This window comes from Canis lupus, chromosome X (assembly GCF_011100685.1).
Source record: "Canis lupus familiaris isolate Mischka breed German Shepherd chromosome X, alternate assembly UU_Cfam_GSD_1.0, whole genome shotgun sequence".
Taxonomy (NCBI): Eukaryota; Metazoa; Chordata; class Mammalia; order Carnivora; family Canidae; genus Canis; species Canis lupus.
Genome location: NC_049260.1, coordinates 80,944,996 through 80,957,953, shown reverse-complemented (window position 1 = coordinate 80,957,953; position 12,958 = coordinate 80,944,996). Strand labels below are relative to the sequence as shown.

General features: G+C 36.2%; 1 protein-coding gene across 3 annotated transcripts in view; it reads right to left on the bottom strand.

Annotated features, from left to right (window-relative positions):
- Positions 1–4,895: 4,895 nt before the first annotated feature.
- Positions 4,896–12,958, bottom strand: part of RNF128 (ring finger protein 128) — a 117,233-nt gene continuing 109,170 nt past the window's right edge. For all 3 annotated transcript variants that reach the window (XM_038587993.1, XM_038587992.1, XM_038587991.1), the window contains one exon: positions 4,896–6,296. In XM_038587993.1, coding sequence (XP_038443921.1) covers positions 6,163–6,296 — 134 coding nt within the window. In that variant the 3' untranslated portion in view covers positions 4,896–6,162. The remainder of the gene's footprint in view (positions 6,297–12,958) is intronic.

Below are 12,958 nucleotides of genomic sequence, written 5' to 3'. Positions count from 1 at the left end.
TCCTACAGCTCTACCGCCCAAATGGGAAATAGTCCTGCTTCCTTGCCTCCTGGGAATTGTAGTTTCCTACTCGCTTTTTCTGTACTTAAACAGCGGGATCCGAGGACTACAATTCCCACAATCCACAGGGATGAGAACGGGCGGGGGTGCTTTCAAAGCGCGTCCCGCCACCACTTAAGTGTATTTTGTCTATTTAAAGTTTAAAGCGGTTTTTGGTTCAAATAAGTGAGCCTCAGGTATAAATGTGTCGTCTCTTCTCATCCATTTACAGACAAGGATGTTAAACTGTAGGAAACGATGTTTCTGGAATTTTGAATAACGAACGGCCCAAACTGGGAGGCCGACTTTGCAGCACTGATTCTTCATGAGTTCTTACTTTGTACTAAAGCGATTTCATAGATTATCTCACGTAATTGTGACAAGTCTTGCGAAGTGGATATTATTTCCCGCTTTGCACATATATAAACAAAAGCGCAGACGGGTGAGGTGACTTAACCAAGGTCACGCGGTAAGTGGAGTCTGATACACTTCCTTGTCTGCTTCAAAATCTTCCTTAGATTAGGTTCTTTTTGCTTATACAGGAAGAACATAAAATCTCCAAAGCCCCATGATTTTCTTCACGCCATGGGCTCCTTCCTCCCCACTCTGCCACCTCAATCTGTTTGTAATCTGTTTATTGTAATCAGCCACAGAAAATGTCTTTGCCAACTTTCCTTTTCAGGATCTAAACAATTTATGAACATTTCTCCCCTTTATTAAACTCTTTAAGGACATAAAAATCTCTTTCAGGATGACCTTCACCTCTTTGTACCTTGGCATCTGCTTAAACACAAAGGTGAATGAGGCCAATGATTTGTATGTCATCGCAGTGAGGAATTATTTGAGGGATGTTTTTATTTGTTTCGAAAACTGGGCCCACCAGAACTAAAGAGTACACTAAGCACAAGACAGTTTTGTAAGAAAGACGGAGTTGGGGGGCAATGTACAAATAAACAAGGGGCTCTTGGTGTGCTATTTTGAGAATAAAGCCACAAGGCCATTTCACTTAAAAAAAAATTGGGGTGAGACACACCCAGATGCCAAGTCCTGGAGCCAAAGAACTGTGCCTTGGAGGAGTGTTTCTGGCTTAACCCTCCCAAGATGTGGGCCAGCTCAAGGGAGACAGGCATATGCAACAAGCAGGGATTTTTTCCTTAGGGGTGAGAAAAGGGTCCGTTTGGGATTCTCTTCTGCTAAACGGCAGTAAATAGTTCCAAGACAGCTTTCTGGAGAAGATCGGAAGAGGCAATCTTCCCAGAGCCCAAACTGCAATTTATCTGTAGGGAAAGCCATCCCAATTTGGATGTGTACTAAGGAAGATAATTTCTTTTCCTGGTAAAAGATGGGTAAATGTGGTAGAGATATGAGGTGCCCCTTTTACCTTTCCTTCTCCTTTTTCTTCCTCATCAAACCACATTCTTTTTTTTTTTAAACCACATTCTTTATCCTTACAACTATGAAAAGGGCTGTCCAGAACTGGATGGTTCCTCTGTATAATATTGATTGATGATTTTAATTTAAAAATTAATACTAATTAATACAATTTAATCCTTATTAATAAAACAAGGATTTTTACATCCTTACTTTATAGATGAACAGGATCTCAGAGAAGTTAAATAACTTGCCTAAATTCACATAGCTGAATAAGTAGCAGAGTTGGGGTTTGAACCTAGATTTGTCTGACTACAAAACATGACACTACACTACCTATGCATATGGTTTAAAGATACCTTAAATATATATCCAAAGCCAAACTTATTTCTACAATATTTCCTCTGCCATTTATCCTTCTAGGCTCTCATAGTTCAAAGCACCACTGTTTACCAGGATGCTCAAGCTAAGAACCTTGGAATAATCTTGAACTTCTTACTCTCACCACCTTCATTGTCTCTCTCTCTCTCACACACACACACACACACTCACCTCTACTTCCTTTTCAAAAGTCCATCCCATCCTACTACTACTTCAGATTAGCCTCACATCATTTTCCTTCTACTCTATAATAGCATCTCACCTCATCTGTCTGCTTCCATTCATGTTTTCTGATTTATTCAAGCCACATAATTATGGACATAACGTTATACCATGCAAAGATAATACCTCATTTATCTAGCTGATTCAACCTTCTAAATCATAGCCTGAAACACCTTTATGAAAAGGTACTAGAAAACCCCAAATAGCAGTTCCAAACCCTGTGCCATGGAAAAGCTAAGGCTGTCAAAGATTGTACTGGATTCTTCTTTGAAATGAATTTCACTAGCTTAGTTTATGCTTTTTAGCCTGTAGCGGGTTTAGAAGCAGTAAGATTCAAAACAGGTGGGTCACCGCTAGAGGAGAACCACTGAAAAGTTTGCTGCTCAAAATGCAGATCCCGGACCAGCAACATCTTCATCACCCAAGAGCTTGCTAGAAACTCAGAATCTCAGACCCCCATCCCAGACCTGCTGAATCAGAATGTGCATTTTAACAAGATTCCCAGCGTAATGTGTGGGCACATTAAATTTTTTTGTGCATTGATTTAAGCAAAGTAGATATTTGAAAATCAAACTCTATAACAACTTGAGGGTGGTTAATCATGTTTCCATTAAGACCTACATAGGCATCTTTTAAAAATAAGCCCTGTTAGAGAAGTTTAGATACCTGAATTGCTTTTTTAAAAAGTTTATATTAGGACAAAACCATTAAAATTTCTTATGTGGTATGTAAATATAAACCTTATATTTTTTAATGTTTAAAAATAGTTTTAAAATTCACTCCAAACAGAAGAGGCAATAAGTAAAAACCTCAATATTGGTTACAGCCTAGGGTGATAAAATTTCTCTAGATGTTATGGAGCTTAATTAAAATACTTAGTAAATGAACACAAACTAGATGGAGGTGGGGGCGGGGAGGAATGTTCCGAGCATTCCAACTGCCTTTAAATGCCTGGGAACCATTATTATTATTAGTAAGATAATACAAATTAACTTAGGCTAACCCTATAAATGAACTCTTCAAAAATCCCTCTTAAATTGGAGACTTGGGATCCCTGGGTGGCGCAGCGGTTTGGCGCCTGCCTTTGGCCCAGGGCGCGATCCTGGAGACCTGGGATCGAATCCCACGTCGGGCTCCCGGTGCATGGAGCCTGCTTCTCCCTCTGCCTATGTCTCTGCCTCTCTCTCTCTCTCTCTCTCTCTGTGTGACTATGATAAACAAATAAAAATTTTAAAAAAAGTTGGAGACGCGCCAACGGGGGCTGCCCAAATCGGTTTATATTTTGATTATTATGTGAGAGTAAAATAAAGTCTGTTGCTCAAACTAGCTTTTTGGTTATCGAAATAGGAAGAGGGGATCCCTGGGTGGCTCAGCGGTTTGGCGCCTGCCTTTGGCCCAGGGTGCGATCCTGGTGTCCCGGGATCAAGTCCCGTGTCTGGCTCCAGGCATGGAGCCTGCTTCTCCCTTTGCCTGTGTCTCTGCCTCTCTCTATGTCTATCATGAATAAATAAATAAATCTTTAAAAAAATAGGAAGAAAATTCAGAAATGACATGGAATTCTCCTTTGTAAATGCTGAAGAGAATAAAAAACATACGTATACACAGACTTGTACATATTCATAGCAGCATTATCCATAATGGACAAAAAATAGGAACAATCCAAGTGTTCATTAAATGATGGATAACCAAACGTGGAATATATATCCAATGGAATATCATTCATTCATCAATAAAAAGGAATGAAGTGCTGATGCATGCTTCAAACATGAATGAGCCTTGAAAATATGATGCTATGTGGAAGAAGCCAGTCACAAAAAACCATATAGCAAGTGTATTCCGTTTATATGAAATGTCCAGAAGAAGCAAATCTATATAGAGAAGGTAGACTGGTGGTTGCCTGAGGCTGGGAATGGGAGCAGAAATTGACTGCAAAGGGGTATGAGGGAACTTTTGGGGATGATAGAATGTTCTAAAACTGGATTGTGGTGACAGCTGCACAACTCTATACATTTGCTAAACATTGTGTAACTGTGCATTTATAATGGGCAATTTTTGGTATGTTAATTATACTTCAATACAGATGTTGAAAATTTTTAAAATTATAAATTCTGTCCCAAAAGAACTCCCTACAAAACAAGAAATGAGAATATAGGTCAAGTTTACTGTGAGCATCACACAGGTACACCTGCATATTGCCTCATAAGACATGTGTACCCAAGACATATGTGTACCCTGGTTTGATAATCATGGCTCTGAGGTATCCCAAGCCTGTTTATTCTTAACATGTTTGACAAAAGAGATGCACTTAACTCATTAACAGCATCCCAACAAACATACTGCCAAAGAGAAGACTGAAGGAAAAGTATTAAAGTAATAAAATGATTTTATGTCTTGGGTAGTATGAAGATGGACTGGCATCAATGTGTTTTTCTAAAATTATCAGTGGTCAGCCTTATTATTTACCTTACTGACTTGAAAAATAAATAAGTAATAAATAGTTCATGGTAGCTCAGTTATATTACAATGACAGCAATTCCTCTCTATGTAATATGTAAATAAATATACTAAAGTTTTAGTTTTTATTCATCAAATATATCAATGACCATTTTTCCTTCCCAAATCCGAGCATATATGAAAAATTAGTATAGGCTAATTATTTTTTTATTTTTATTATTATTTTTTAATTTACGATAGTCACACAGAGAGAGAGAGAGAGAGAGAGACAGGCAGAGGGAGAAGCAGGCTCCATGCAGTGGGAGCCCGACGTGGGATTCGATCCTGGGTCTCCAGGATCACGCCCTGAGCCAAAGGCAGGCGCCAAACCGCTGCCCCACCCAGGGATCCCAAGTATAGGCTAATTAGACTAAACACCAGACACAAACTTTTATTGGAATATTTTATTTACATTTTATATTTAAAGAGAATCAATACAAATCGGGAAATATTTACAGCATTTCAAATCAGTGTACAAGAATGCAATGGTTTTGTCCATTCTACATTTAGCAAACAAAAATACATGTCTGTTCTGCTTTTGCCTAAATTCTGCTGGAATTTGCACTGGAAACACAACTTTAAAACCAAGATACGCCACACAGAATACGAATAAAGTGCATTTTTAAGTAGCTCTATTTTACTTTGGTGGATGAAAGCTTCAAACTTTATATTAAGGCACCTGGAATTCCCCCCCCGTTCTTTTTCAAACACCAAGAAAATGCATTCACAAAATTTATAGCTATATGGACAGAATTTTAGTTTACCTAATGTAATTTCAGCCCATTTAGGTAAAATGTAAACTCAATTTTCAAAGTTGATATTGTTTGGAAAACATTTTCTACAGACTAATTTCTGCAGACTAATTCATACATAAAGATAATTAGCAATTTTTGTGTGACTTAATCATTATCATTTTCAAATACTTTAATTTATATACTCCGCTTTTGAAAATCATATAATTTTGAGAAAGTTATACAGCATTTTTATAAGGAAACTTTTTGTCTATAATCTTATATCAAATTGGTGTTATTAATATACCAATCAACCCAGTCCAGTCCATATTCTCTGATTAACTATGCTCAACACTCACATGAAGTACATTTAGCCTAATTTTAAAAACAAGAAATTGTTAAAATGAATATTTTGCTTTAATCTTGTTCTATCAACTTAATGTAGCCTAAAGAGACATTTCATGAAGTACTAGCCTAAGTTTGCATTGCTTTTTACATTACAATTCCAGATCAATATAAGCACCTGGAGAAAAACCCTGACACACATAGCCCAAGCTAAAATAGTAGTATTTTTAATTAAGATACTATCATAAAATAAAGTGATTACAGCTATTCCACATCTTAAAAGCAACATGTCTATAAGAAAATTGTTATAAATTAAAAACATGACTACTTGAAGAGAGTTTTATATTTTTAAAAATGTTTCTATCACTATTGAGAGGAAACTTGCCTATGAAAAACATTATGAGTTTGTGGAAAAAAGTTAATAGATTAAATATTTTAATTTAACTATAGCATAATATTAGTCATCTCAGCACTTTCAGTATCATTTAATTAAGTTTATCCAGTTCATTAATAGTAAACTATGCCCTGATTGGCAGTTCTGTTATTACTAAAGTTTCAAGTTTTCTAATTGACACAGATTTTAGGATTTAATTTCTCGAACAGCAGTCTCTTGATCAGGAGTTTCATCTTCTTCAAAGGTTGGGTTGTCAACATGAGGAACAACATCCACTGCCACGGAACTTGCCTCATGGTTTACCAGCTGTAGATTCTCATCTTTAAAAAGAAATGGCAATTTTAGGATGATTTCACCCCTCTCCTAAGACAAAATTCAACACTCACATCTAAAAAAGCCTTTCCTGTCTATCATACTCTGATAATGATACTCATTCCCTGTTCCTTTAATAATTGTACGATTTAGGCTATGTCTTACATAAGGCATATATGATCTTATTAAACTGATTTACAATTATTTTTTCTTTGATTCACATGTGTGCTTACTTCAACCTCCTTAAGAGCAAAAGTTATGTCTTCTGCTGCTTTTTCATCCTTAAGCCTGGCTTCACATTTCAATCACCTGGGTGCTTTAAAATATTACCTATGCTTTTCCACATGCATAGATAGACTTTAAAAACAAACAAACAAACAAACAAACAAGCAAACAAACAAACAGGAAGGTAGACAGAGTTCCCGGAATGGAGTACAAACAGTAACAGATGAACATAATTATATAACAGAGGAAATAAAGAACCATCCTGAAAACAGTGGGGAAGGAAAGCACTTAACCTAAGTAATTTTGGAAAACAGTATTCTGACTATATCCTATAAGGCTAAAAACAGAAAGGACACTAGTTAGTGAAATTGTGAGTTACAAATAAGGAAAAGGGAAGGCTAGAATAAAGTCTGTGGTGTTTGACTAAAATTAGATATATCAGTATTGAGCTCGTGGTTTTTCAGATAGATGATAGATAGATAGATAGATAGATAGATAGATAGATAGATAGATAGATAGATAAATAGATGTATATAGATATGTGTGTGTATATTTGTCTGAGTACATGCACATATTTCCTAGCTTTGTTCACTGAAAGGGCTAACAGCAATGGTACCCCCATAGCAATCAATGATCATGCCTAGTGCCCAGATCCTGGTTTTGAAGTACCATTCTCCAAAAAAGCTGCACCCCCCCACCGCCCCTCCAATGGCTCCTTCTAGGGCTAGTACAAGGAGAGTACAAGATTAACCCCTTGTAGCCCAGGGGTCAGCAAACTACAGCCTGCAAGTCAAATCAATGGCTAAGAGTGGTTTTCACATTTTTAAAAGGTTGTAAGTCAACCATCTCCCCTCCCAATGCAGCAGATTCTTATGGCCTTCAAAGCCTAAAATATTTACTATCAGACCTTTACAGAAAAAGTTTGCCAATCCCTGGCTTAGAACATCTTGTGGTATCAGAAAAGTAAGAAGTGCTCAAAAAAAAAAACAACAAATGCTAAAAGAACACAGAAACCACCTTGATGGAGATCCAAATTACCAAATCTAGGACAATCTAAGCAATGAATAAATCATGAGAGTAAGACTACAGAATAAATGAAATATCTGTGAGTCCATACTATTATATATAAATAATTGAATAAATAAACAGAAAGAGGATAATGATTCCTTAACATATAAACTTAATTAATGTAGAAAGAAGGATGGAAATAGAAAATTACCATTTGGCACACATTTCAGTAATAATTATTGCAAGGAAAAAGCACAGATTGCTAAAATTAGTGGGTAAAAGCATGAGAGACAGAACATTTGCATAGTCTCCAAGTGTCTCTCTATAAGATAATAATTACAAAGGGAAAAATAGTAACTTTAAATGGAGAAGCTTGGCAGACACTATCTTAACCAACTAAGCAAAATAAAAACCATCAGTAATAAGACATGAACATCATATGCCTCCTTATATGAGGAAGAGAAAGACACAATATCATTTCCGTGGTATTCTTGTCAGAAATACATAATGGACAATGAACTTATATCATTGGGAAACAGCAGATAAGTTCAAAGTGAGAGACATTCTACAAAATAACTGACCAATAATTTTCAGTGTCAACTTTATGAAAGACTAAAGAACAATCACAGATTGGAGATAAAAAACACATGACCGTTAAAAGCAATGTGGCTCTCTCAACAAATTGGGTGAAGAAATATATTCAAACATAATAAAGGCCATTTATGACAAACCCACAGCTAATATCATGCTCAACAGTGAAAAGCTAAAAGCTTTTCCTCTAAAATCAGAAATAAGACAAGGGTACTCAACTCTCACCACTTCTATTCAACATAGTATTAGAAACCATAGCCAGAGCAATTAATAAAAAAAAGGCATCAAAATCAGAAAGAAGTGAAATTATTTCTACATGACATGACCATATGTCAAGAAAATGATTAAGACTCCACCAAAAGACTGTTAGAATACATGAATTCAGTAGAGTTGCAGGATACAAAATCAACATACAAAAACAAGTCACATTTCTATATACTAACAATGAAATATTTGAAAGAGAAAAAAAGAAAATGATTCCAGTTATAATAGCATCAAAACAATAAAGTATGGGACGCCTGGGTGGCTCAGGGGTTGAGCGTCTGTCTTTGGCTCAGGGCGTGATCCCAGGGTCCGGGATCGAGTTCCGAATCGGGCTTCCTGTGAGGAGCCTGCTTCTCCCTCTGCCTCTCTCTGTATCCCTCATGAATAAATAAATAAAATCTTTTAAAAAAACAATAAAATATGTATGAATAAATTTAACCAAGGAGGTAAAACTATAAGACACTGATGAAAGATACTGAATACAAACAAATGGAAATATATTCTATGTTGATGAATTAGAATACTGTTTAAGTGTTCATATACCCCAAAGCCATCTATAGATTCAATGCATTCCCTATCAAAATTCCAATGGCATTTTTCACAGAAAGAAAAATCCTAAAATTTATATGGAACTGCAAAGACCCTGGGTAGCCAAAGCAATCCTGTGAAAGAAGAACAAAGTTGGAGCTATCATACTTCCTTATTTCAAAATATATTACAAAGCTATAGTAACCAAAACTAGTATACTGGCATAAAAATAGACACATAATTTAGCGCCCAAAAATAAACCCATGTACATGTAGTCACCTAATACTTGACAAGGGAGCCAAGAAAACACCCAATGGGGAAAAGACAGTCTTTTCAATAAGTGGGGTTGGGTAAACTGGATATTCACATATGGTAGAATGAAAATGGACCCCTATCTTACACCAGTCACAGAAATGAACTCTAAATGGACGAAGGACTCAAACAAGACCTGAAAACATAAAATTCCTAGAAAAAAACATAGGAGAAAGGCTCTCTGACATTGGTCTAGGCAATGATTTTTTGTATAGGACACCAAAGCACGAATCAACAAGTGGGACTACATCAAACTGAAAAGTTTTGCACAGCAAAAGAAACAATCAACAGAATGAAGAGGCAACCTACATAATGGGAGACAATATTTGCTTATCAGATAAAAGATTAATATCCAAAATATGAAACTCATACAACTCAGCAGCAAAAAGACAAAAAATCCAATTAAAAATAGAGGAACTAAATAGATATATTTTCTTCTTTTTAAAGATTTTATTTATTCATGAGAGACATAGAGAGAGAGGAAGAGACATAGGCAGAGGGAGAAGCAGTTTCCCTATGGGGAACCCAATGCCGAACTCGATCCCAGTAGCCCGGGATCATGCCCTGAGCTGAAAGCAGACTCTCAACCACTGAGCCACCCAGGTGTCCCTAGATATATTTTCAAAGAATACATACGCATGGCCAACAGGTACACGAAAAGATGATCAATATCACTAATCATCAGAGAAATGCAAATAAAAACACAACACAATCACCTTACACTTGTTAGAATAGCTACTTATCAAAAAGACAAGAGGTAAGTGTTGGCAAGGACGTGGAGAAAAAGGATCCCCAGTGCACTGTTGGTGGGAATATAAATGGGCATAGCCACTATAAATGACAGTATGGAGGTTCCTAAAAAAAAAAAAAATCAAAAGTACAAGTACCACATGACCCAGCAATTTCAGTTTGGGATATAAATGCAAAGGAAATGAAATCACTATCTTGAAGAGATATCTGCACTCTCATGTTTACTGTAGCATTATTCACAATAGCCAAGATATGGAAACATCCTAAATATCCGTTGACAGATGAATGGGTAAAGAAAATGTCATAGACACACAGGAATATTATTCATCAACGAGAAAGAAGGAAATCCTGCCATTTTGCAACAACATGGGTAGATTTTTGTGCTAAATGACACAAGAGAGAAAAAAGACAAATACTGCATGATCTCACTTATCTGTGGAGTCTTAAAAAGAAAAGGCCAAACTCAGAAAGAGAATAGAATTGCGGTTGCCAGGGGCTAGGAGAGAGCGGACGGGGAAATGTTGATCAAAGGGCACACTCTCAGTTATTAGATGAGTAAGTTCTGGGTATCTAATGTACAGCATGGTGACTACAGCTAACAATACTGTATTACAGACTTCTTAAAGTTTATACATTATACTATACTTAAGTGTGGCAACCATCTGTCACCGTATAATGGTATAATGTTATTACAATATCATTGACTATATTCCTTATGCTGTGCCTTTTATTCCCATGACTTATTCATTCCATAACTGGAAGCCTGCACCTCCCACTCTCCTTCACCCATTTTATCCATCTCCCTTCCCTCTGGCAACCATCACTTTGTTTTCTATATTTATAGTCCTAATTATGCTTTTTGTTTGTTTTTTGTTTTTTTAGATTCCACATGAATGAAATATTATGTTATTAGTTTTTCTCAGTCTGACTGATTTCACTTAGCATGATACCCTCTAGGTCCATCCATGTTGTTACAAATGGCATGATCTCATCCTTTTTATGGCTTTGTGATATTCCATTGGATTATATATATCAAATCTTCCTTATCCTTTTGTCTATTGATGGACACTTAGATTGCTTCCACATCTTGGCTACTGTAAATAATGTTGCAATAAATATAACGGTGCATATATCTTTTTAAATTACTGTTTTCATTTTCGTTGGGTAAATACTCAGTAGTGGAATTTTGGATATACTTGAAAGTTGCTAAGAGTAGATCTTAAACATTCTCACACATACACAACAAAAATTTGTAATTAGGTGGTGAATTTATTAACTAACCTTACTGTGCTAATCATTTTGCAATATATAGGTGTATTAAATCATGTTGTACAACTTACATTTACACAATTTTATGTCAAATATATCTCAATAAATTTGGAAAAAAAAGAGTAAAAGGGAAATACAATGTGGGATCCTGGAATAGAAAAAGGACCCTAGTGGGTCAACTGGTGAAATTTGAGTAAGATCTGTCATTTGGTTAATAACATTTTATCAGTTAATTTCCTGGTGTTAATAATTATATATGGTTATATAAGATGTTAACATTTAGAGAAGTCGAGTGAAGGGTATATGGGCATTATTCTGTTTTTGAGATTTTTAGTCAGCCTGAAATTATATCAAAATTAAAATAAAAAAAATACCTATGCTTGGGCCCCACTCCTCATGGATTGTGATTCTAACCATTCTGGGGTAGAGTCCAGGCATCAGCAATGTTTAAAATTTCTCTGAGTGATTTTAATGTGCAACTAGTGTTAAGAACTATGGCTCTTATTTAGTGGTTCTCAAAATGTAGTCCCAGGACCAGCAGCAACGGTACCACCTAGGAACTTACTAGAGACAAAAAATCTCTGGCCTGACTCCAAACCTACTGAGTCAAAAACTGTTGGCAGCCCATTCATTTTAACAAGCTCTCCAGGTGATTTGATGCATGTGTAAGTTTTAAAACCAGTGCTCTAACACAACTTACTGTAATGATGGGACAAGCCGACATGAACTAATCAACTATATGTTCACAAAGTTATTTAAATCAACTACCACTGCAATAATCAATAGCTAATAGCCAAGACACTCAAACTCTTAATACATAATCATAGATAAAATTAAATCTACTCTACATGGTCATTGATTCAACATTTATTTGAGCATCTACTATGTGGCACACTGTTCTAGGTGCTGGGTATACAATAGTGAGTAATAAGACACTATTCCTATCCAAAGGAATGTTAGCCAAGGGAGTCTTTTCAAAGGAGGTTAAGTTTTTTTTTATTTTTTTAAAATTTATTTATGATAGTCAAAGAGGAGAGGCAGAGACATAGTCAGAGGGAGAAGCAGGCTCCATGCACCGGGAGCCCGACGTGGGATTCGATCCCGGGTCTCCAGGATCGCGCCCTGGGCCAAAGGCAGTCGCCAAACCGCTGCGCCACCCAGGGATCCCAAAGGAGGTTAAGTTTTAAAGGAGAAACAGGAATTAAACCAGGCTTCTTCAACTTCTTGGGCGAAGAAAAGTGGAAGGAATGAGCAGAAAGAAAATAGTGGTTCAAACCATGACTGTGGAATTAAGGTTGAGAATTAAGGGATGGATTAAAGAAAAGAGATGCTTAATTAGTAAGAAAGAGAGGGAAGAATCTAGGGATCTCCCTAGTTTCTCGTGTGAGGCACCTAAATGGGTGTTACTATCATTCATCCATTCAATACAGAGCAAGGAATTTGGATCATCATTTCATTTGCTTGTCAAATTCTCTGCAAAAACTGTTCTGCTTACTACCATGCCTCACAATAACAACAGAACACACAAAAAAGTAGATTAGAACTTTTTTTTAATAAGCTAGCAATAAACTGAATTGTCCTGTACACTTTATCCTTTGTCATCACTGAATTCTATCACCACACAGTTACGGAAACAAACAAACAAAAAAATCACCTAGGGCAAATAGACAATGATTCTCTATTGTATGCAGAATAACCCACAGATTATTAAATATTCTTATGA